The sequence below is a fragment of the Athalia rosae genome, chromosome 3 (assembly GCF_917208135.1).
Source record: "Athalia rosae chromosome 3, iyAthRosa1.1, whole genome shotgun sequence".
In the NCBI taxonomy this organism is placed as follows: Eukaryota; Metazoa; Arthropoda; class Insecta; order Hymenoptera; family Athaliidae; genus Athalia; species Athalia rosae.
Window position 1 is genome coordinate 14,464,351 of NC_064028.1, and position 21,063 is coordinate 14,485,413.

General features: G+C 34.5%; 7 protein-coding genes and 1 long non-coding RNA gene across 11 annotated transcripts in view; 4 read left to right on the forward strand and 4 right to left on the reverse strand.

Annotated features, from left to right (window-relative positions):
• Positions 1 to 2,140, reverse strand: part of LOC105691904 (GRAM domain-containing protein 2A-like) — a 30,608-nt gene extending 28,468 nt beyond the window's left edge. Inside the window, exon 1 of the mRNA XM_012410713.3 lies at positions 39 to 2,140. Coding sequence (XP_012266136.2) covers positions 39 to 153 — 115 coding nt within the window. The 5' untranslated portion in view covers positions 154 to 2,140. The remainder of the gene's footprint in view (positions 1 to 38) is intronic.
• A 597-nt stretch (positions 2,141 to 2,737) lies between these two features.
• On the reverse strand, positions 2,738 to 5,761 carry LOC105691954 (protein prenyltransferase alpha subunit repeat-containing protein 1). Its single transcript, XM_012410797.3, has 2 exons — positions 5,026 to 5,761; positions 2,738 to 4,720 (listed from the first exon to the last, which is right to left on the reverse strand). The coding sequence occupies exons 1-2, from the start codon at positions 5,100 to 5,102 to the stop codon at positions 3,532 to 3,534; spliced, it is 1,266 nt and encodes a 421-aa protein (XP_012266220.2). The 5' UTR covers positions 5,103 to 5,761; the 3' UTR covers positions 2,738 to 3,531.
• On the forward strand, positions 5,190 to 6,472 carry LOC105691956 (tubulin-specific chaperone A). The gene is made up of 3 exons (XM_012410799.3): positions 5,190 to 5,340; positions 5,708 to 5,886; positions 6,010 to 6,472. Exons 2-3 carry the CDS (start codon positions 5,757 to 5,759, stop codon positions 6,234 to 6,236), a joined length of 357 nt encoding a protein of 118 aa, XP_012266222.1. The 5' UTR covers positions 5,190 to 5,340; positions 5,708 to 5,756; the 3' UTR covers positions 6,237 to 6,472.
• LOC105691955 (programmed cell death protein 7) lies at positions 6,423 to 7,839 on the forward strand. The gene is made up of 3 exons (XM_012410798.3): positions 6,423 to 7,283; positions 7,358 to 7,565; positions 7,651 to 7,839. The coding sequence occupies exons 1-3, from the start codon at positions 6,425 to 6,427 to the stop codon at positions 7,766 to 7,768; spliced, it is 1,185 nt and encodes a 394-aa protein (XP_012266221.2). The 5' UTR covers positions 6,423 to 6,424; the 3' UTR covers positions 7,769 to 7,839.
• Positions 7,832 to 10,023, reverse strand: LOC105691953 (U3 small nucleolar RNA-associated protein 15 homolog). Its single transcript, XM_012410796.3, has 5 exons — positions 9,769 to 10,023; positions 9,035 to 9,617; positions 8,723 to 8,943; positions 8,213 to 8,648; positions 7,832 to 8,130 (listed from the first exon to the last, which is right to left on the reverse strand). The coding sequence occupies exons 1-5, from the start codon at positions 9,856 to 9,858 to the stop codon at positions 7,889 to 7,891; spliced, it is 1,572 nt and encodes a 523-aa protein (XP_012266219.2). The 5' UTR covers positions 9,859 to 10,023; the 3' UTR covers positions 7,832 to 7,888.
• Positions 10,024 to 10,100: 77 nt separating this feature from the next.
• Positions 10,101 to 13,675, forward strand: LOC105691981 (DDB1- and CUL4-associated factor 12 homolog). Its single transcript, XM_012410836.3, has 6 exons — positions 10,101 to 10,595; positions 10,861 to 11,316; positions 11,437 to 11,667; positions 11,753 to 12,037; positions 12,118 to 12,283; positions 12,374 to 13,675. The coding sequence occupies exons 1-6, from the start codon at positions 10,510 to 10,512 to the stop codon at positions 12,527 to 12,529; spliced, it is 1,380 nt and encodes a 459-aa protein (XP_012266259.1). The 5' UTR covers positions 10,101 to 10,509; the 3' UTR covers positions 12,530 to 13,675.
• A 1,647-nt stretch (positions 13,676 to 15,322) lies between these two features.
• Positions 15,323 to 20,795, reverse strand: LOC105691835 (tumor necrosis factor alpha-induced protein 8-like protein). Of its 4 annotated transcripts, none has more exons than XM_020855732.2 (5): positions 20,612 to 20,795; positions 20,385 to 20,522; positions 17,595 to 17,673; positions 16,768 to 17,036; positions 15,323 to 16,547 (listed from the first exon to the last, which is right to left on the reverse strand). In XM_020855732.2, the coding sequence occupies exons 3-5, from the start codon at positions 17,650 to 17,652 to the stop codon at positions 16,194 to 16,196; spliced, it is 681 nt and encodes a 226-aa protein (XP_020711391.2). In that variant the 5' UTR covers positions 17,653 to 17,673; positions 20,385 to 20,522; positions 20,612 to 20,795; the 3' UTR covers positions 15,323 to 16,193. The 4 variants fall into 4 exon arrangements, with proteins under 4 accessions (XP_020711391.2, XP_048508599.1, XP_012266001.2 ...); XM_048652642.1 differs by adding an exon at positions 17,274 to 17,455 and having other exon boundaries at positions 20,385 to 20,789; XM_012410578.3 differs by having other exon boundaries at positions 20,385 to 20,795.
• LOC125500291 lies at positions 17,603 to 18,771 on the forward strand. Its single transcript, XR_007277594.1, has 3 exons — positions 17,603 to 17,730; positions 17,791 to 18,572; positions 18,670 to 18,771. It is a non-coding gene; the product is annotated as an uncharacterized LOC125500291 (long non-coding RNA).
• Positions 20,796 to 21,063: the final 268 nt, after the last annotated feature.

Here is a 21,063-nt window from a genome sequence, read left to right on the forward strand (position 1 = left end):
TCGAAGTTAATTAAAATTCAAAAAACATTTCAAATCACCTTTGTTATCCGAAGATGACGATGGTAACCGCAGACTGTTGACCCTCCGTAGACTTACGGGATCAATTTTCAGATTGTGATCGAGATCGTGTAGATCCTCTTTTGGAGAAATCATTTTTTGGCCGAAGTTAAACAAATCGAAATAATATGAATATTAAAAAAAACTTATGACCTTCAGACCCCGCACTATAGTTAATAATTAATAATTGAAATAAAGAAAAAATAAACAAATAAAACCACTATCCTTCCAGCTGACCCGCCACTGCCACACGTCGGTCCTTCTTCGATGACCAGCGATCACTTCGAATTGTTACTAACGACTATCGACTATCCCGCGTTACGTTTCAGTGGATATTAAGTATAGGTACGTGTACTATACATACGAATATCTGATTGTGAATAAGTGACTCGCATGTCCAATAGAAACATAGGAAAAATATCACGTGATATTTAAACTACACACGTTGATAATAATCTCTCGCCAATGCCACGCGGTCCTGGTGATCTGCAGCGGTTGCAGAGTTTTCCCTCAATTTTTTTGTTGTTTTTTTTGTTTTCTTTACTTTTCTTCTATTTTTTAATGCATTTCGTCGTCATCAGTTTTCTTATTTCTTCATGACGTGCTCGATAACCATTATTCGTTATAATAACTTTCGCCGAACACCGTCTGGAATAACACTCGACACAAAAAACCATAACTGAATGCAACCGAAGTTATAGTACAGAAACAATTGTTGTAGTTCAATAGTCATCGTTCTGTTTTCATCTTTGCTCCTGAAGGTCAACGATCAGAGAGATAATCATTCTTCTCTGGTTTTCTCTGAGGTATTCTTATTTTTTTTATTTTCGCAATTCAGCCCGCTGTCGTCGCGGTCGGTTCGTAAATTAATAAACACTTCTTTCTTGAGAAGCAGCTGCAGTTTTTTCTGGCACTACTACGTTCGATATTTTCTTAGTTATGAATTTATTCGTGTAATACCTCCTTGTTCTAGAATCCATAGAAATGTAAGACTATGGATTCGGGTTTCAAGTTAAGTATATAAACGAAGAAAGAAACTGCACCTGGTGGTGCAAAAATGTTGAAATAATTTTCATCGTGCTCAGATGCTTATGCTCATCGTACTGGTGTGCGGCAACTCCTGTTAAACTTTGGAGGCAGTTGCACCGTATGAAATCGATGTTGTGTAGTTTCTAGACGAGCTCCAAGTTCAGTTCCTCATCACTATGACATACTCTATACCGACACGTGACCGAGATGCCTACCAAGATTTATTATTACAAACACAAAACTGTTGATACATGCGATGTGTATAGGTAATTTCGCTTAAACCGAAACTGTAATAAAAGGTATACTCCACATAGTCGTTCGTGACGTGTGTTATACGTATTTCAAAACCACCGACGACGCCACCTTGGCAACGACGAATCGTTTAATTCAATGATGATAAAAACCACAGCGGACTTTATATTTCGTTCAATTTTTTCCAACGAAATAAACGCGCGGGTTTTTTTCAGTGACGTTGGAAAAGAGTCTCTTTGAAATCAGACGGATAAGAAACCTCTTCTTCTATTTCGTGATAATTTTAAACACTCGATTCTCCTCAGTTATTTTTACACACACTCGTATGTTTTGAACGTCTATTTTCGCATCATCGCGATATGCACCTGTTGCTTTTTTATATTATTACGCGAAAGCGGTCTTCTTCCTCATTCTTCTGATACCTATACAATACAACACAAATGCACTCATCCACGTCACGCGAACAGGATATTTGACAATATCATAATTATTAATTACACGATAAAATTTCACAAGTTTTTTGAAATTTTGATCATACCGTAAGGAAATACAAAACTGATTTCTCCATTTCTCGAAAAATCGACCAACACGATTCACTGAAATTTCAACACTCTTCTATTCGATTCTATTTTTTGTGGTTTTTTTTTTTTTTAACACCGTAAAATGAACACGTATACGTGCACCGAATCAGACCCCAGAGATCACTGACGATTAGTTGATTTTTTAATATTTTTTTTCAATTTTCTAAGATTGATTAAATGGCTCGCGAACTCATTCCCGCGGCCGATCGTCAACTGACCGTCGACAGAATTGTGTATGTACTGCTACCGCGGCTATACTTATGTATAGGATTGCGGAGTTATTTTCACGCTGCATATATCCTACTATACTTCGAATAGCTAGTACAATATGTACGTACATTACTTATATCTACAGGTACCCATACGTACGTTATACATGTACTAATCGACCGGCACAATCAGTGCGTGAAATATATTTTTGTTTTCCTATAGCTGATAGCGCTCCGATTCGGCAATGCAACGTGATTACACTGTCCGCGTATTGCACATATTGATTGATTGAAATTTTGAATCATCTACTTTTCTGCGACAATTTCATCAAGTAGATATTTTTCTAATGAACTACAGAGTCGACGCCGTATAATATCGCCACTCTAATTAATTAACTTTAATCGGGGCATGCGAGTATCGATTTTTTAAGATATTGATCAGATAACTGATTATTCCAAATTCTACTCGTACGTGAATTTGACGAAAAAAAAAATTAATTTATTCTTTGTCAGACAGACGATGCATCGGTGCAATATAAGTATAAGCGTAATGATGAATAGGGCATAATGCGCCAACGGATATTCCATGATTCAATTTTGCCTTTTCTCTTTTTTCATGTAGAAATTTGAACTGTTTTATTTAAAATATACAACTTTAATAACTACACCTATTTCATAATATGTAGGTATATATAAATATTTATGTGTATATTGCGTGTATATTGGTATAGTATTTGCGTATTAAGTGGTGAGTAATCTCGTTTACATTACCAATCACAAAACCGCGATGTGTCATATAATATTTGGCCACTATATTTATATTGTATACGCATGACAATGGCCTATATATATTTATATAGGTACATATTTTGGTAAACCGCATTCAATAGACTGTATATCATATTAACATTGTGATGATAACAACAAAATTCGTCGTTATTTTAGTATCTTATGTGAATTGGACGAATTGAGTATGAAAATTGCCATCTTATTATTCTATTCTTTATTAATTAATTATATTTGTCTTCTAGTTCAGTTATATTATAATCATAGTGCAATAATACCCACATTCACTCTCTGACGGGGATAAATATACTAAATATATATATATATATATTTCTCTGAGACAAAAGTTAATTGAATAATTATTTTGTTTTTCCTCCAAAATACCCGATGGTGATTTCGAAATTAATTCATCATATCATACAAGTCACTTATACAGAATTCCTTTGATAAAATTTCTACAGCTATCAAAAACAAATCCATTAAATTATTCTAATACACTAACACCAAATACATAAATTTTATATTCAGGTGTAGTATTGCGAGTATCAATATAATGTATAATTTATTTCAATGTTCGTTTGATTTTCATAGAGAATCACGTAATTATTCATCGGTGTTCACACTACTAATCCTCTCCCAGATAAAAATTTAGCAAATCTTTCACCCATAACGTTTTGATGACCGCCGATTTTTCTGGCTTTGTCAATTATGTCGGAATTACGTCTACTGTAAGCCGTTTCCAGATGACTCGGTGAATACTTTGAACGGAAATTAACCCCTCTAGTTTCGATAACGTCTTTTGAACATAGTCTGGGTATTTTTTGGTCGATTAGCTCAATTTTATAAACGGAATATCTTTCGTAAGATATAGTTAAAACGATTAGGAGATGCGAAAGAAATCTTCTGTGATACCAAAAGGCCTCGTGACCCGGGTAAAGATTGAGCAATTCCTCGTTGAATAAACACTCCTCTACCCAGTACGAAAGTCCGGCTAATATAGCTGAATAATTAACATCGTGACGAGGAAGAATTCCGGAAGTTGAATGAAGATAATTTAGGACCTCGTGACTCGGCGCGTTCATTAGAGAGGGAATATCGAGATTTAGAAAATTCGTAAGAATTTCTCTGCAGGTTGTTTCCGGTCTAGTTGGTTGTTCCGGATTGCGGTTGATTTGCAAAAGTTTTTTTATGAGAAACTGACGGTAAGCAAATCCACTGTAGTCGGAAATATGGAGGCTACACCATTCACCTGAACTCAGCCATTCCGATTTGAGAAATTCGACGTAATTTTCAGGTGAAGAATTTTGGAATGTCGTTACAATGTACTCTCGGTGATTCCAAGCGTGATAATTGTTGGCGTATCTATCAGCCGATATCGTGGCGATGGTCATTTCTCTCTCTAGTATTGTTTCTACGTTCGACGTATGAGAATCTCCAATCAACATAAATTGAAGAAGCCAACGTCTGTAAGCGAAGGCTTCAAAACATTTTGCTTTGTAGTATAAAACTATGGCAACGAAATGTAACTCCCCCGTTGATTCCAATCTTCCGTTTTTTACCAGTTCTCGACGCATGTTCCAAAATGTTGTCACGTCTGGATTTAATAGAAGCGCACCCAGTAACCATCTCGAAATCGTGCTAGGATCTTCTCTTTTATTACGATTCTGACGTAATTCGAGCAGCCGGTTGTAAGCGTAACGGTACAGCGGTTTCACGCTCCACGACGCTAAACCCAACGAATTTTCGACGTGCAAAACCGGCGATTTGTTCTCGTTGTCCAAAGTCGGTATTATTTCGAATCCAATTCTGTAAATTATTATGAATTCATTATCTACGATTATATAATACTTGCAACATTGTAATGAAAGTTATTTATCGCTTGCATGGGATATCAAAATTAGATGAATGAAGAGACCAAAAAAAAAAGAATTATTGATATCGTGTGAACATGCTATAAATAGCGAAAGCTAAAGTCCAGGCCAAATATATAAATAATGTAGCATTGTTCGAATATCTTTTCATATGATTAAATGTAATAGAAAATAAGTCATTCTTCTAATACAATAGTGAAGATATTTAAAAACCCCGCCCTTGCTGCACCCAACACTTACAGATTTGGATTCTTCTTGAGTACATTTTCGATGTCAGAAAGTATTTTTTCAGCAGCGGGAAAAAAGTCCTCTTGCATTTTTGTAGCGGTAAATGATAACGTTACATTTCTTCAAATAATCAATTCCATCAAAGGGCACGATATAATTTCTTGTATTTTGTACACTGCACCATCCAATGCGGACGCTGTGGAGGTTTTTTTTTCTTGCGGAAGTTGTTGAAAACTGTCTGAAGTTGGCATGATGCGTGCTCGCTCGGTACTGAAGCTATCGAAAAATATCAAAGCTATTCACCGGGGAATTGACATCAAAGTACAGGTAGGGTTAGCGATGATAGTTCGTTTTATGGCACGTATTAGTTCATCCGGTTAAAGCAGAATAGAAATTTATTTCACGGTCACATAGACAGACCGAATCATTTTCCTTAACCCAATAATTTTCAGGAGAATCCATTTTCAAAGGATCACATGTTTTATCACCACCATCGCGAAGTAGGTCGTACCCCTTCGAACGATCAGAAAAATAATTTGCTTCGATTTCTCGATAACCAGTTTCAATTGTTCGACACGTTCACCACGTTGTGTCAGTTGAGTCAACCATCGGTCGTCTGATTAACCTCTAAATTCGTATTTTACAATTCACCGTACCTTATAAGGCGAAGAATTTCAATACTTTGCGAACCTAGGTACCAGATCCAGAGATCTAAGGGTAAATCCGAAAAGTTCTTCGCTAAGATGTCAGACCCGCGAATCCGTACTTTGAAAATAAAAACTGGAGTAGTTAAGCGGCTAGCGAAAGAAAAAATCACTTACGAAAAAGAGGCTGCCCAGCAGCGTGACAGGATACAGAAATTGAAGGATCAGGGTGAGAGTATTTCAATAAATATTCCAGTGCATTCTCACTACGATTTCTGCTTCTGGAGGGAATGAAAAAATATCTATTTTAATACTAGGCCGAAAATTTACCCTCAACATTTTTTTTTCACAGGCAAAGACGAATATGATATAAGAAAACAAGAAGAGGTCCTTCAAGAATCATTGATGATGGTTCCTGACTGTCAACGACGTTTAGTAAAGGCTTTTGAGGAATTGAAAAAGATCTTGGAAAGTGAGCAAGATTTGAAAGAAGTGGAAGCTTATGTCGAAGCTGAAAAAGTGATTGTAGATGCGCAACTCCAATTACCTCAACAAGGAGAAGCTCCCCAAACGTGTTAAATTGTTTAATTCGTTGTAAAGCTATTTGACTCACATCTAAACATTCATAAACAATTTATTTCATTAAAAAAGTGATCCCCATAGATGGATGAGCTACTGTAGGTTAGATTTTTAAAATTATGTTCCACGGAATATTTTGAGAATTTTTTTCAAATCCAATTATTGGATTATCATTTTTGTAAGACAAGATGTATACAAATCAGGATTTTTCACAAGCGCCACCTTTCAATTACAACCAGAACTCGAATTATATTCCAAATTACGAAATGCAGGGACAAATTGATTATAATTATCCGTCAAGTTTAGGTACTCCTTCTGCTAATATGAATTACACTTATTTTAACCCACCATCTAATTACACTGATGAAGAAGAATCAGCTACAGTAATGCTGCTGAAAATGCGAGAACGAGATGAAAAGATGATCGAAGACTTTTTAACTGAAAACGAGCAAAAACATGAGGAAAAAAAGGAAAACAGTTTGGACAGAAGTTCAAAGATATCTGAAGCTCGATGCACTTTGGTATCGATTTGTCGATTGAATAACGAGTTGAAAGAATTGAGAGATGAACTTAAAGAAAACCCAGATATGCCAGAGGCAGATTGGTATGAAAAAATAAAAGCTACTGTGAATAAAAGAGATGAAATTAATGGATATCTTATTAAGTTGGAGGATGATGAGTACATGAGCAAAGTGAAACTGTGTTTAGAAAAGCGAAAAAAGAAAAGATTACGAGAAAAAAAACAAAGAACTTCACAAAAAATTGTAAAACAAGCTGCTACGGAAAGGAGAATCAAACTCCATGCTGAGGTAGATGCCTGGATAAAAGATAAACAAGATATAATCGAAAGAGAGAAACGCGACTTTAACATGAGAAAAGATGCTGATATTGTACTCGCGGAGGTCCGAGAAAGGAGGAGCGACGCTAGAAAGTTTTTAGCCATGTTACAAGAATTGCAGAATTTGAGAAAAATTCGAGTGACTGTTGCCAGGGCAAGGGGCGAGCACTTGTCTGCCGCAGCTGATCAGGCATTTGCAAATATCATTGGTAATTGAATGAATCCCCTTCCCTCAATAAAAAAAAAAAGTTTACATTACCTAATTCTTCTGATTATGTCACAGATAAATTGGTAGAGCAATGGTCAGCGATGGACAGGGAATACTCGATCGAAGAACAGGGTCTAAAACTAATGTTAAAAACGGAAAATGAAGAGAAAATTAAAAAGCAGAAAAAAACCATTTTTGAAGATTGGGAAAATGTACTTTTTGGTAGAAAACTTCCAGCTGTAGATTCATTCCAACGTAACATAAATGCATTTGTGGCCATCAGGTAAGTATCACGTTCCACAAAGCATTACCAACAACTTTACTCGATACTCAGCGTTGTTTAATCACCCTCTTTTTTATTTTTACAGAGCTGCGTGGGACAAATACATCAATAACAACGGGCTTGGATCTCCCATACCAATAGGTTGGGTGATGCCCGCTCCACCTTCATCTGAACCTTGGCAGAAATTCCTGAAGAAAGAATGAATTTTTTGTCACGACTAATGTAAAGTTAATCATACTAATTTTGCTATATTAAATTCGATACCATTTCAATATTTCTGGCGTTTTTTTATTATGAACTGTACATTTGTTGATGGATCAGCACTATCCTATACTAAAAATAAGGCTTTTTTGGTGGTGAGCTGCACTCGATGGTTCTAGTTGCACCTGATCTCTGATGGCTACTGGACCCACGTTTTCTGCACCGGTCACCAACATTTGCAAGGCACCTTGTAGTTCTAGTAAAGATCTAGTTAAATCTTCCTCCTCTTCTAGTTTTTTGGCTAATATATTGAACATTGAACGTACTTCGTCGCTCAATTCATCCAAACTTTCTTCATAAGCATCTGCAGTGAAAACCAGAATTTAATATTTCATTGCCTAGATGACATGGGAATAAAGATTTCAAAATCAAATGCTTGTACAAACCCATTAAAACACCAGTAACGTGTAGCAAAACTCGTCCAAATCTAACATCACCGATATACCTTGTCAAAAATCGAAGAATGTTTAACAGTGACTTTCCATCTCTCGCTGCTAGGGCCTGCTTTAATCCTTGTCGTCTGATGAGTTCTTGCATTAGAGCAACGGTGACATGGGGTGTTCTTTTGACAACGAAAGCTAATAAGACGCTGTCAAGGGCTTTGGAGTACTGAAATTTTCTCAAAAAAATATCTTGCTTGCTGAGGATTTGTTTAGTTTCCTCCTGAACAACTATATCTGTGGATGTAATTCGAGAATGGGAATCTGCGTATCTGTAGGAAACTTTCTTACGCTGTGCCTTAGTTTGTTTCACCTCTGTGTCTCTTCTTCTTACCGATATTAGGCCGTCGACCATACCAGCTACAACTGTTTCATCGTCAGGCTACAGGAATCGGAAATAAGTTGATTAATTGTCAAATGGGTAACAAAAAATCAAATACACGAAAGAATACCCACACTAATTCCCACACTGAGTACAGCATTCGGATAATCCAGAGTATGGACAACTTTGTATGTGCCTGCATCATAGATTTTGACATGTCTGTCCAAAGATCCAGATACTATTCTCTGACCTTTTGATGCTAGTTTAAGACACGTTATTGTTTTATGGTGCTGCGATATTTTTGCCAGTAATTTTCCTCCAGCTAATGCATCCCAAACTCTTATTTCAGTACCACCTTTGAAAAATTAGTATTCATCATGTATGATAGTGAATGCAGAGCAGTATGAGATCACCAAATACTAAAAGATGTTTGATTTTTGTCGTACCAGCTGATAAAAATATTCCACCAGCTGGAAGGAACAGTAAGCTTTCAACTGGAGCTTCATGGTCCACTTTCAAAACTGTCTTATCAGTTCTGGTGTCATACATCTTAACAACTTTGTCATAGCCTCCAGATAAAAATATGTCAGGTGATACGGGACTAACGGCTCCAGCTCTGACATAGTCTTCATGTTCTTTAAAAGTGGTGAGCTGTTTTTCGCTGGGTATGTCCCAGAGAGCGACTGTTTTATCATCGGAAAATGAAGTAATACGTATGCTATCCCTGGTAAAGAGCGTTCTATGTACCGCAGCTTGATGTCCTTTGAATAACCGCAGTAGACTCTTTGTGTTGATATCGAATAATCTCACACAAGGTTCCTCTCCTCCGGCACAAAGCAGTTTACCATCGCTCCGAAAACATCCTCCGTAAGCAGCTTCACGAAACCGACTTAAATTGGTTGTAACTAGTTTAGTTATAGGGTTGTAAACTTGTACTCTCACTGAACATGTTACGGCAAAGTAATGCGGTTCGATCGGTGAAAAATCAATGTAGTCGATTGGTCCAAATTCCTTGACGAAGACCGGGGGCTGAAATCAAAGAAAACATGTATTTTCTGTTTCAACATGTCAAATATACAGGTTAGGCACAGCCACACGTGGTAATGATGACAGGCAAAATAATTGGAATAAAGCGATTTTTGATCCACGTAGATTGTAAAAACTTTCAATTTAAACTGACCGTGAATTTTTTCCAATATATATTATCAGGGGTCAATTCTGGTCCAGCTTTGGCGAATACTTTTGTATTCGTTTTCCTGAATGAAGCCATGTTAGTTTGGAACAGTGGTTTGAACTATTAAATGGAGGGCGCGGAGTTCGAGGTCAGGAATTTAAATACCCAGGCATTCGGGGGAGCAATAAGTTTACCAAACAAAAAATCAGTCAGCCCTAGCTTATCATAAATTAATCAGCTAGTCAACCTCAGCAACATATGACGCTTATCATAAAATAAACGATAAATTAGCGTAAAATGTTTTCAAACTTCAAGAATGAATATGACACCAAACATAAACTAAACTGAGTACTAATTGTTCACCCAGTGTCTACTTGGGTTGTCCAAGATGGCGACAGATACTTTTATGCAGTGAAGGTTCTACTGGTTTATCATGTATTTTTCAAAGTTGTCTTATATTTTCTCAGATTTATTAACTGTAAACAGTTTACGGAATTTAAATTTTTTATAAATAACCACCAGTATTTCATGCAGTGTGGATGTAGGTGGTGAAAAAGTGCTTTCAAGTTGTTCGGACGACAGTTCGACCTCGTACAGAAAGGCTCGATAAAGTTCATTAATCCTCGTAAAAAATCATCGTTATCAAAACCCGTAGTTTTAATAGTGAATAACACAATCAGGGAACTTGTGGGTTCGTTAGGAGAGTGAATAAAGTCGTTTCGTTTCAAGTAAATAGCTCTATTAATTATGGCCGAAACACAAAGAATGCCAGTTTATGGTCGACATCCTCCTTGTGCAACTGGCTCCCGTTTAGAAGAACGTAGAGCTCGAAGGTAAATAATTTCCCTGTCGGTGAACACAACCCATATTTACTTATTTTCTGAGGAATAGAAGCTAAATTTCCCTTCCGAATAGTAAAAATTTCGCATTCACGATCAGCCAGTGTAGATGAGTAGAGTTTTAAATTAAAGAATGATATTGTAAAGAGCAAAGATCAATTTGAAATTGACAAAAAGTGGTTGGCTGAAGCTGTGTTACCCATCGAAATGATGAACAAAACGTTACGGACTCTCTAATCAATTCGCATTGTTTTTTCAGACTTGCACTACGACTCGAAAAAAATCGGAAGCCAGAAAAACCGGAGGACTTTGTGTGCTACGAGTCTAGCGACGAAGATGAGGAAACTGTGACAGAAGGAAAACAATACTTAAGAACTTCGTTTAATTTTGTTGATTATGTACGAGCTAGAGAAATGGATTTAAAAGAAGTGAGAAAAATCAATCAAGAGTATGGCTCACGTCACATCCTCACCCATGACCTATTTAAAGAGTATTCAGTTAGTTTAAATAATATGAACAAGGTATTTTGTTCACAATGGTTAAGCGACAGACAAGTTGTATTTGGAACCAAATGCAATAAATTAATGGTCTACGACGTGGCAACCCAAAAACTCGATCAAATACCATCGCTACATGGTAGACAAACAAATCCAGCTGGTGCCGCTATTCCTGAACAACAATGTGGCATTCATTCTGTACAAATAAATCCCTCGAGGTAAGTTTATCCGATGTACTATTATTATTATTATTGATATTGTTATTATTGCCATTTTTTTCTCTTGCTATTGTACAAATAATTTCAATAAATTCATAATCGATCTCCATTTACATTCAGAACATTATTATCTACGGGAGCAAGAAACAGCAATGAAATAGCAATATATAGACTACCTACTTTAGATCCCGTTTGCGTTGGGGAAGGTGGTCACAGAGACTGGGTATTTGATATGTGTTGGTTAGACGATGAATTCCTAGTTTCTGGATCGAGGGATACTAAAATGTCGCTATGGCGTATCGATAGTGATTTAGCGGATGCCCCGGATAAGGCCGACGTCCCAACTCATAGGTAAATATGTTCTACGTGGATAAAATCTTGAATGATGAAAATAAAATCAATTCCCATCCAATTCCAATTCTCATCTGTTCTACAGATTAATTCAACCTGTATGTGTTAAAGAATGTCGATCGGCTCAGAAAGTGAGAGCTTTGGCATTTAATAAAGCGTATAAAGAGATAGCTGCGCTTTCTCTAAACAGTTTCATTCACATTTGGTCCGCTGAAACGTTTAAACAAAAAATATCAAGAAAATTGCCAGCTTGTCAAGAAAATGTTTGCTTGGCAGTTCAAGATGACGGAGTTTACGCAGTTGGATGTCGTTCGTATACATTGTTATTAGATGCAAGAACGTTACAACCAATTAAAAAAATACCATCCAGGCCAGTTATTAATTTATTTATAACAACTCGGTAAATTTATTAAATCAGATCTGTTATTGTTTTAATTCATTTGCCAACAGGTACAGCGGCTGCGGTATAAGATCAGCGAGTTTTCAAGGATCGGTATTAACAATTGGAACAGGCCTCGGCATGTTAATGTTCTATGACGTCAGAGCACAAAAGTATCTGGAATCTTCTATAAATTCAAATAGGACTGTAGTTTTAAAGGCTTCAAAGGGTTACGTAGTGAGTAAAATAATTCTTCTGTCTTTTACCTAACATTCTATTCAATCATTATCTATAACTGATAACGTTATTTTACATAATCCATATCAGTTTCCCGATGAAGAATACGTCGACGGTTTTCAAAACGTTAAATACACACCTGCAATATACACGCACTGTTACGACGCATCGGGAACGCGTCTATTCACTGCTGGTGGTCCTCTTCCTGCAAATCTCTATGGAAATTACGCCGGACTATGGCAATGAGCCGAGTCATATTAATTAGAATTCTTGTTTTCTTCCTTCTCCCTACAATTTTCTTAGGTAAAAAAATTATCTTATTTAAAACTTACCGATGTTAATGCATCGAGGCTTCACTACTATCCGTAGACTTGAAAACTGTTGGTACATTATCAGAATAATTAGTTAATTCAAAAAAACGATATATACTTACAATTCTACAATTTTAAGAAGGATTTTCAAAGTGTATTGAATCGTGGAGTTTGCTAGTGAAGTATTATATGTAAGAAAAGACTTGGTAGGCCTGGTCAAAAAATCCACGAACCTCGCCAAGCATGAGACGGAAAGTCATTTCCATGCTTTATTCAATTTTTTATACTATTTATATTAGATAATGAAGTCGTGAGAAAAAAAAAATCATATCTATAATAATTATAACGAGCATTGTCAGAATCGACTCCGCTTAAAAAAAATGCTCAAACTTTTAAATTATGTGCAATTTTTTTTTTCAACTGTTCTCTTTAATCTTATGACATTTATCTCCGAATGAAAAAAAAAACATTTTTGAGGAGAAGAAATAAAACTAAAGAATAACTTGATGTTTCTTTTATTCAGAGAAGCAAAAAAAAACAAAATGTACTGAAATATAGTGTGAAATATTGATTCATACTCACCTGAATGTAGGAGCAGCTGAACTCTGCTAAGTCTTTGGTTACATTGGATCACATGCAATTGACTGTCTGTGCTATTATTTATAAGTTGAAATAATATTTTCTAAGCATATAAAAACACATCATTATCCTCTAATGCCTAAGGATTGTGAACAAAAAATAAATAAATTATTAATAATGATGACAATGATAACAAAAATAACAACAACAACATTAATAATAATAATAATAAAATTAATAAAATTAATAATAATATTAGTAGTAATATTAGTAATAATATTAGTAAAACCAACAAGCCGATGTATAGTTAGAAATCAATAATTACTAGAATACAACCGTTCATTTTCCCATTCTCACAGTCTCATACAGAGAAAATAGATCAGATGATAAATTCAAATTTGTTACAAAGAACCAAAAACAGAAGATCGAGATTAAAAAGAAAGAAAACGAAACAAAACGATCATAAATTTTACAACATACGTTACACTAGAGATGAGAGTAAGGTATTATGTGAAAGAATTAGGAAACTCAAAGAGTCACGAATTAAATCCAGTAATAACGATCATAACAATAAATCACAGGAAGAAATGAATGATGTACGAAAAAGCAAAAAAAAAAACAATAAATAAATCAATAAAATAAGATAAAAGAACTGCAACAAGTGTCAAAAGTGCATAAGAAAAAAAATTGTGTGGTGGTGTGTGAGATGTGAGTGATTGAAGTTTATCACGTGACATAAAGGCATAATATTTTTTTTTCTTTTCCGTGGCATTAGAATAGAAAAAACACCGATTTTATGTTTTTCTGTTTTTAAACAAAGATGAACTGGTAGCCGATAATACGAGACTACGATCTGAAGCCAATCTATTTTCAATGTACATATTAGAATTATTATTATCATTACATATACATATGTATAATTGTACATAATATTTTTATTTCGTTTTAAGTTCTTACTTTATTTGACGTTTTCATCATGGTTTTCAATATGTATATATTTTTTTCAATCAATTATCGTATCACGACAATCTACAAAATCTTGTGTTAGCATTATTATTAATAATATCGAGCTATCGCGCAATTTCAAGAGACGGAAGAAATAGCTAATGTAAATATATTTCAAGTTCTTCACAGGATGATTCAAAGCCACGATTTATCAACTTATCATGATACAATTTCTTTTACCTTCCATCCAATCAACTATTAACGATTGCCATCACCGCTTTAATCGTGATAATAATCGTAATAATTAATTATATTTTTCATTAGAAAAAAAAATTAAATAAACGAGTCCAACACTGCCAATCCTATATGTACATATATGTATGTACATACATATTAATTTCTTTTTCCAATGTAATGTCTTACAAATAATTTATTCACGGTATATATCATATACAACCTTTTTTTTCTGTTTAAACACAACGTTAATTATTATAATTATTACCTATATATTATTTGTATTATTATTATTATTATTATTATCCTTGTTATTGTTACTATTATTATTAAAATTCTTATTTTACTTAAATTTAAAGAGCTTGTATAAGTGGGTGTAAATTATGTATAAAATTTTTCGTTCTTTTCTTGTTTTTTTTTCTCATTATAAGTTTTCAGTGAAAAGAAAAGCAAGAAAGGATTCTTATTATAGGTTTGAAAAGTGTAAATATATTATGTGTATGAGATTGATGGTGGGTTATACCCGTTATTTATAATAACAATAATGTCCAAAGCCGTTTCAGTATATTACGCAGATATGTGATTGTTTCCGTTTTTTCTTTTTTTTCAAATATTTTCTCGTTTTGAGAATTTTTTAAGTGTTATGAAATGACTGTGAAATGACACGTGCATTACGTAGCGATGCAACGGAATATATGGTATGTATCTAGAGGTATGTATATTGCATAATATTATTACGTGTTCTGTACAAAAATTTACACATGAAAATTACGCTTTTTTGTGTTTTTTGCTTTGCCTTTTTTCATAGTATATTATTAAGAATATAATGACGTGCGCAGCTGACTGATATGTTCCTTATATTACATATACAGATATATTTATTCATGTGTGTATCTCATTACTAATATATACCATGTATATAGTGACTTGCTAATAATAATTATTATTATTCAATTTTATTGTAAGTAGAGAGGAAGAAAAAAAAAATGATTCGAAAAATATTTTTGCTAATAGCTTCAAGATCAATGCTAGCAACGGTTGCGTAGTGTCTGTCGCATCGGAGAGACCCGAACTGCATTTTGGATTAAAAGAAATAATTAAATTCTTATTTTTCACCGAGAAATACTTGGTTCTTGTAACTTTTCTCTCGTTTTCGTTTTTTTATTTTATTTTTGGTTTATCTGTAATTGGTATTGCTCGAACGCAGCACCGTTGCGCATATCAAGTAATTATAATAAATGAGTTGATCAAACTTGCTTCATTATTCAAAAGAAAAAGTGAAGAAAAAAACAGCCAAAAAAAAATCATGAATATATTAAGGTAAATATCACCAATGGTATAAAATGAATAATAAATTAATGGTGTAACTTGATAATGATAGTTATATTAATTATAATAATTGTAGTATCAATATATTAAATGGAGTATTTAATATTTATTGCGTACAAGTTTTTTTTACTATCATTATAGGTATATAAAAAAAAAAAAATGAAAAAAAAAGAAATACTATAGCGTTTAAAAATTTTTGGTTAATTAAATAATAAGTGTGATAATAACTGCTTGAATAATTATGTGCTATAAATTATTATCAAGTGATGGGCATAATTTAAGCAAATTTTCAAATTTTTGGAGCAACATTGAATACAATCCCTCCAATTCTTCGACGTAAAAGTTTTGAATGACTTTTTCACGGAATCTGTACAGGGTTCTATTTCATTATTTTTGGTCTTTGTTTTTTCATTTTCTTCTAAAAACCTATGCTTTTTAAATCTTGGAATATTTTTGAATGAATGAAAAAAAAAAAACGTACGGACTAACTAAAAATGATGATTATCTTAAAATCAGAGATGGCCAGCATCGAGAGCTTTATTGATGTCATTGACTAGGAGTCCTAGAGTAGGTCTGAGTTCTGAATTTTGACCGAAAACTGCTTCCAAAAATTCCGGATGAGTCACAAAATCGAAAACCTGATGGCAACGATCTTGGGATTTATCCGTTAGGTGAGAACCTATCAATGATTGTATCACAGTTCTGCACCTCTCCAATGATCTCGTTAGATATAATTTATCGAAACTAAATTCTAACTCGTAAAATGAAACAACCGCCATCGCTGCGGCTCGCAGAGACGATCTTATTTCAACGATTTTAGGCTCGTCGGCGACTCCCAATTGTTGATTACGTTGCAAAAGGCCAATCTGAAAGAGATGAGAAAAAAATCGAATCTTCTATCAAAAAATAAAAAAATAAAAGGAGTTCATCTGAAAATCGCTGACAAGACCGTTCCTCGTAAGCGTAAAACTTGAATGTCCCGTTACAAAGCAGAAAAATATACACATTATCAAAATTTAAAACTCACCACATACCTATTCATGCATCTAAAAACAATAATTCAATTTCTAAATTGTATTAGCTCACCTTGATCGATAATTTGACGATATTTTTCAAAACCTTTTCCGGCTGTTTTTTGTCTAATCCAGGATTTTTTTTCACTGCTTTTTCGGCGAGTCTGTAAAGATTGTCGAGTAAAGAAGTTGTCGCATCGTCTATCAGCAAGGATCGTCCTGCCCCCGTTGAAATAACACGTCCAAGAATTTTTTTCTGCGCTCTAAGTCCCAAATCACGTGCTCTACTGCCGCTACTTCCACCCGGAAATCCTCCTCCTCCGGTAGCTGCGGACTGCATCACTTCGGAAAGAAAATAAATACATACAATTCCGATTTCGCGTAGAAGAGAAAAACCAATCTGATCATAATCAGGTAAAACGATTGAGCCGGGAAAATGAAAATCTATAAAATATCGCTAAACACTTGAGATCATTATACATTGACTATTTGACGACAAATGTTGTCTGCAACGCGACGTTAACGTACATCAGAGTTGCAGTGTTGAAATAATTATAAGATTACATGTAATTTACTCACCATCAAACATTGGTAGACCGCGGCTTCCTCTCGATAACGTATGAGATATTACTTATCCAAACAGATGACGATTCAACGTTCAAAACGTAAAAATGCGTGCAGATAAAACTCAGGATAAATTAATCAACCAAAGGAACTCAATTGACGTGGTACATGTCATGTGTAACGTGTGGCTGCTCAAGCTTCGTGGATACGATGAAAATGAAAAAGGCGAAAAAAATTGTTAACGATAAAGACGTGACGTAAGTAGTCGCGTAGTAAATTGATAAATGAATAAATGGAACAGAAAAAGAAACAGAAGTTTTTCGAAATTAATTTTACCTTGATTACAGTCATTGGCCGCTACGAGGTGATAGAGCAACCAGCTTTGCAACTCCATCACTGCCGTACCCCACGCCAGCTGATAATTGAACAAAAATTTATCAGACCCATAAAAACTATTTGTCACAAAAATCTGGTAAAATACATACGTATATTATGTGCGCTTCAGATATTTTAAAGATTAAATTTTACACAGGGGGCCAAATTGCGGAATTTATCGATCAAGAGGAGAACAAAAGTCGGTAGTTACACGTATCGAGTCTATTGTAAATTAATCAACTAAATTAACGACTAAATGCAAACGATTATTGAGAGAGAAAGACGGACACGTCGATGATGATTTGCGGCTACAAAGAAATTGTATCAACTCCGCAGGCTCCTCATTCTCAACAGGATAAGTATTATAGGTACCAAGTATATGTATCTATTGCAATTCGTATATACTTATTGTTAGACGTACATATGTACGCGTGTACACGGTAAATACATATATACATTATTTCATCGCTACAAGATTCCTCGTCGACACATACTCACAAATTGATACGACACGACCTCGTCATCATCAATTTTGTAAGAACGTTCTCTCGTAAGCCGATGTACGTATACTTATATCCGATCGGTTCTCTCCAGTATAAGAAGCTATTCTTTTAACTCGAGAGGAAAAAAGAGGATTCTACAAGAGCAGTTATTTTTAGAAAATTCATAACGACGTAATAAAATTTTGAAACTATTAGTTCAATCGAAATTGAAATGTATACGTACGTACGTACGTACGTACATGTGTGTATACGCGTATACGCAATAATTACAGGCTGCACGTTTTATTAAATTATAAAAATATACGCAAATGTAATGTACAGTACGATGTGTATATGTATACCTATGTAACGCCTTGCTTTATTCCTAGGTCTAAAAATCAATACTACACGCAACACTGCCTATATAATATTATTGTACACAGAGGTGCACAAAAGTGTGAGTATTGAATAATAATTACAAAAAAAAACCACTTACGTACGATAATTTTTGGAAGTTATTGAAAGAAAAGTGAAATTTCATATGAATGAGGCAGCAGGAGTACGAGTAGAAGTTTTTTACCCGTTTCTATTTGGAAATTTTATCGACGTGCGCTTCCCTTGAGATTCGATAAGACGATTCCGATGTATGTGTATATGTACGTAAGTAGAGTACAGTACTATTAAATTTTCATAGTATAAGTAGACGTATTAAGTGGGACACTTCAACGGCGAACAGCTATAATGACACGAATATTATATGGAAGCTTAAACCGTATACGCTATTAATTACGTGCCTTCCGTACAATAATTGATCGGTACATCCACGTTACGTTCCATACACGAATAAAGTTGCGAATACCGAAATTCGGTTTGATTCTTTTTTCTGCTATTTAGTTTTTCCTCAAATGATAACATCTGAACAAAATTTGTCGTAGCTGTGGAGTGTACAAGAGGATCAGAATTGAAGTTACAAATTTCACATTCGGATCCCTTCATAAAATGTATCTTGAGAAAAAAGAAGAGACAGGGGCAACGAACAAGAGCAGCTGTTCATTGTATGAGCATACGAATACGACTACAGAAAATTTATAAGAAGCGGCAGCAGCGGCAGATGCAGCAGCTGTGAACAATTTTCAAAAGACGTATGTATGTAAGTGAAACGGAAACGTTGATATTCCTACACCCCAAAACAGCCTGCGCATCACCTGGCAAACCAGCTATCGTCCAATAATTTTGCAAAATGGAGGTCATTTCGAAATTTCAATCGTTATTTAATTGTTTTATTCATTAATCAGTTATAATGACCGGTATGATAGGTATAGTTGTTGCGCTGCATGAGATTCTCTTTAATTTTTTCACTCGAGGTGTAATTTGTGATTAATTTAAATACCTCACTTCATCAGAATTGAAAATAATTTAACATGAAGAGATGACTAATCCAAGTATTATACCTATATAGGGTATATGGATCATGTTAAAATAAAATTGCGGTAAATTTTTTTTAATGCTATAGAAATTTAAAACGCTCGATGACGTACATTACGTACACATATTCATATGTATAATGTGGGTATGTACATTTTGCATCATGTAATACCGTACGTAAAAGATGATAATAACTGTGTTAATTGAATAATTAATTCAACCTTGAAACCAATTTTTCTTTTTTTCCCTCTTCGATTCAATGTAGTTCCAATGCTCACACTGTTATTGTTAAGGTATTTCAATTCCAATCGAATTGAAAAAAATGGGGGGAGGGAAAAATTTAAATAGCTATGTTAATCAGCGTATTATTCGCGCGAGTATGTGATACGCTCGGTGATACGTAATTATATAGAGTATGCAAGGAGGTAAATTGCGAGAATTTTTTTTTTTTCTTCTTTTAGAAATTTAAAACTCGCTTAGTATTCAGGAGGATAACAGTTTTCTTTGTTATATATTATATGCATGTACATGTCGAGTCTGAACGGTAGCAGTGGAGCAGACAACAACGGTATGGTTATTACATTAGTGAAAGTCATAAATAAAAAATGTATGTCGCGTTTTATTTTTCATTTTTTTAATTGTCTTAATTATGCACATATGCAGTTCTGGGAATGTAGAAGAAATCATGAATGAGGTTTATGAAATACACGCTTATGAATCTCTGAAACAATTTCTTTTCGCATTTCATCGCGTTCTTATATTAAAAATTCTATCCGCTAGTTTCTAATGAAATAACAATTAGGAAAAAATGTTTAAAATGACAAAATTATCGTATGCTACAAACCTCTGCTGTTATTTTAGTCGCAATTAGCGACAGCTATCTCCGAGGTAAAAAAAACGAAAAGAAAAAAAAGGTGAACGAATTCCAGTTCCTTCTTCAATCGAATTCCCGCGTAGAGACAACGAATTGTTGAAGGCTAATCTGCACGTTTTAAAACGAAAGAAAAACAAACAGGTCACGGACCGATGAATTAGTTAAAATAACAAAAATAAAAAGAAACAATAAATTACCACTGTCACAATTCCTGTCTTATATCACTGATCAATTTAATCAATTGACGAGTTCCCGTGTTATCAATTAATTCTAACTAACGTTCTATCGGTAATAAAATATGTATACACTAATTTCAATGTTTAGTCACTGCGATCGTCGTCGAGCGCCGTCAGATCCTCCTCGACTGATGTTGTGATGAACCGCCCTCCCGGTTACCATGGAATCCGGTGTAGAAGGTATTCTGTAGTGGGGGTAAAAATATTACGTCACGGAAGTTAAATTAACTAATATTTAGTCACTAAGCTGCGTCGGTAATTTGGATATAAAGTTTTCTAACGGTCGGTATGATGGATGTGTCGAATGTCAAATTTTAAAAAATTCAACTCCATCACGATTTGACTCTTGCAAAATTACTGGCTGAATGTTGATTTCTCTCGTCATTAAAAATTGCAAATTTTCTTAACTTGGA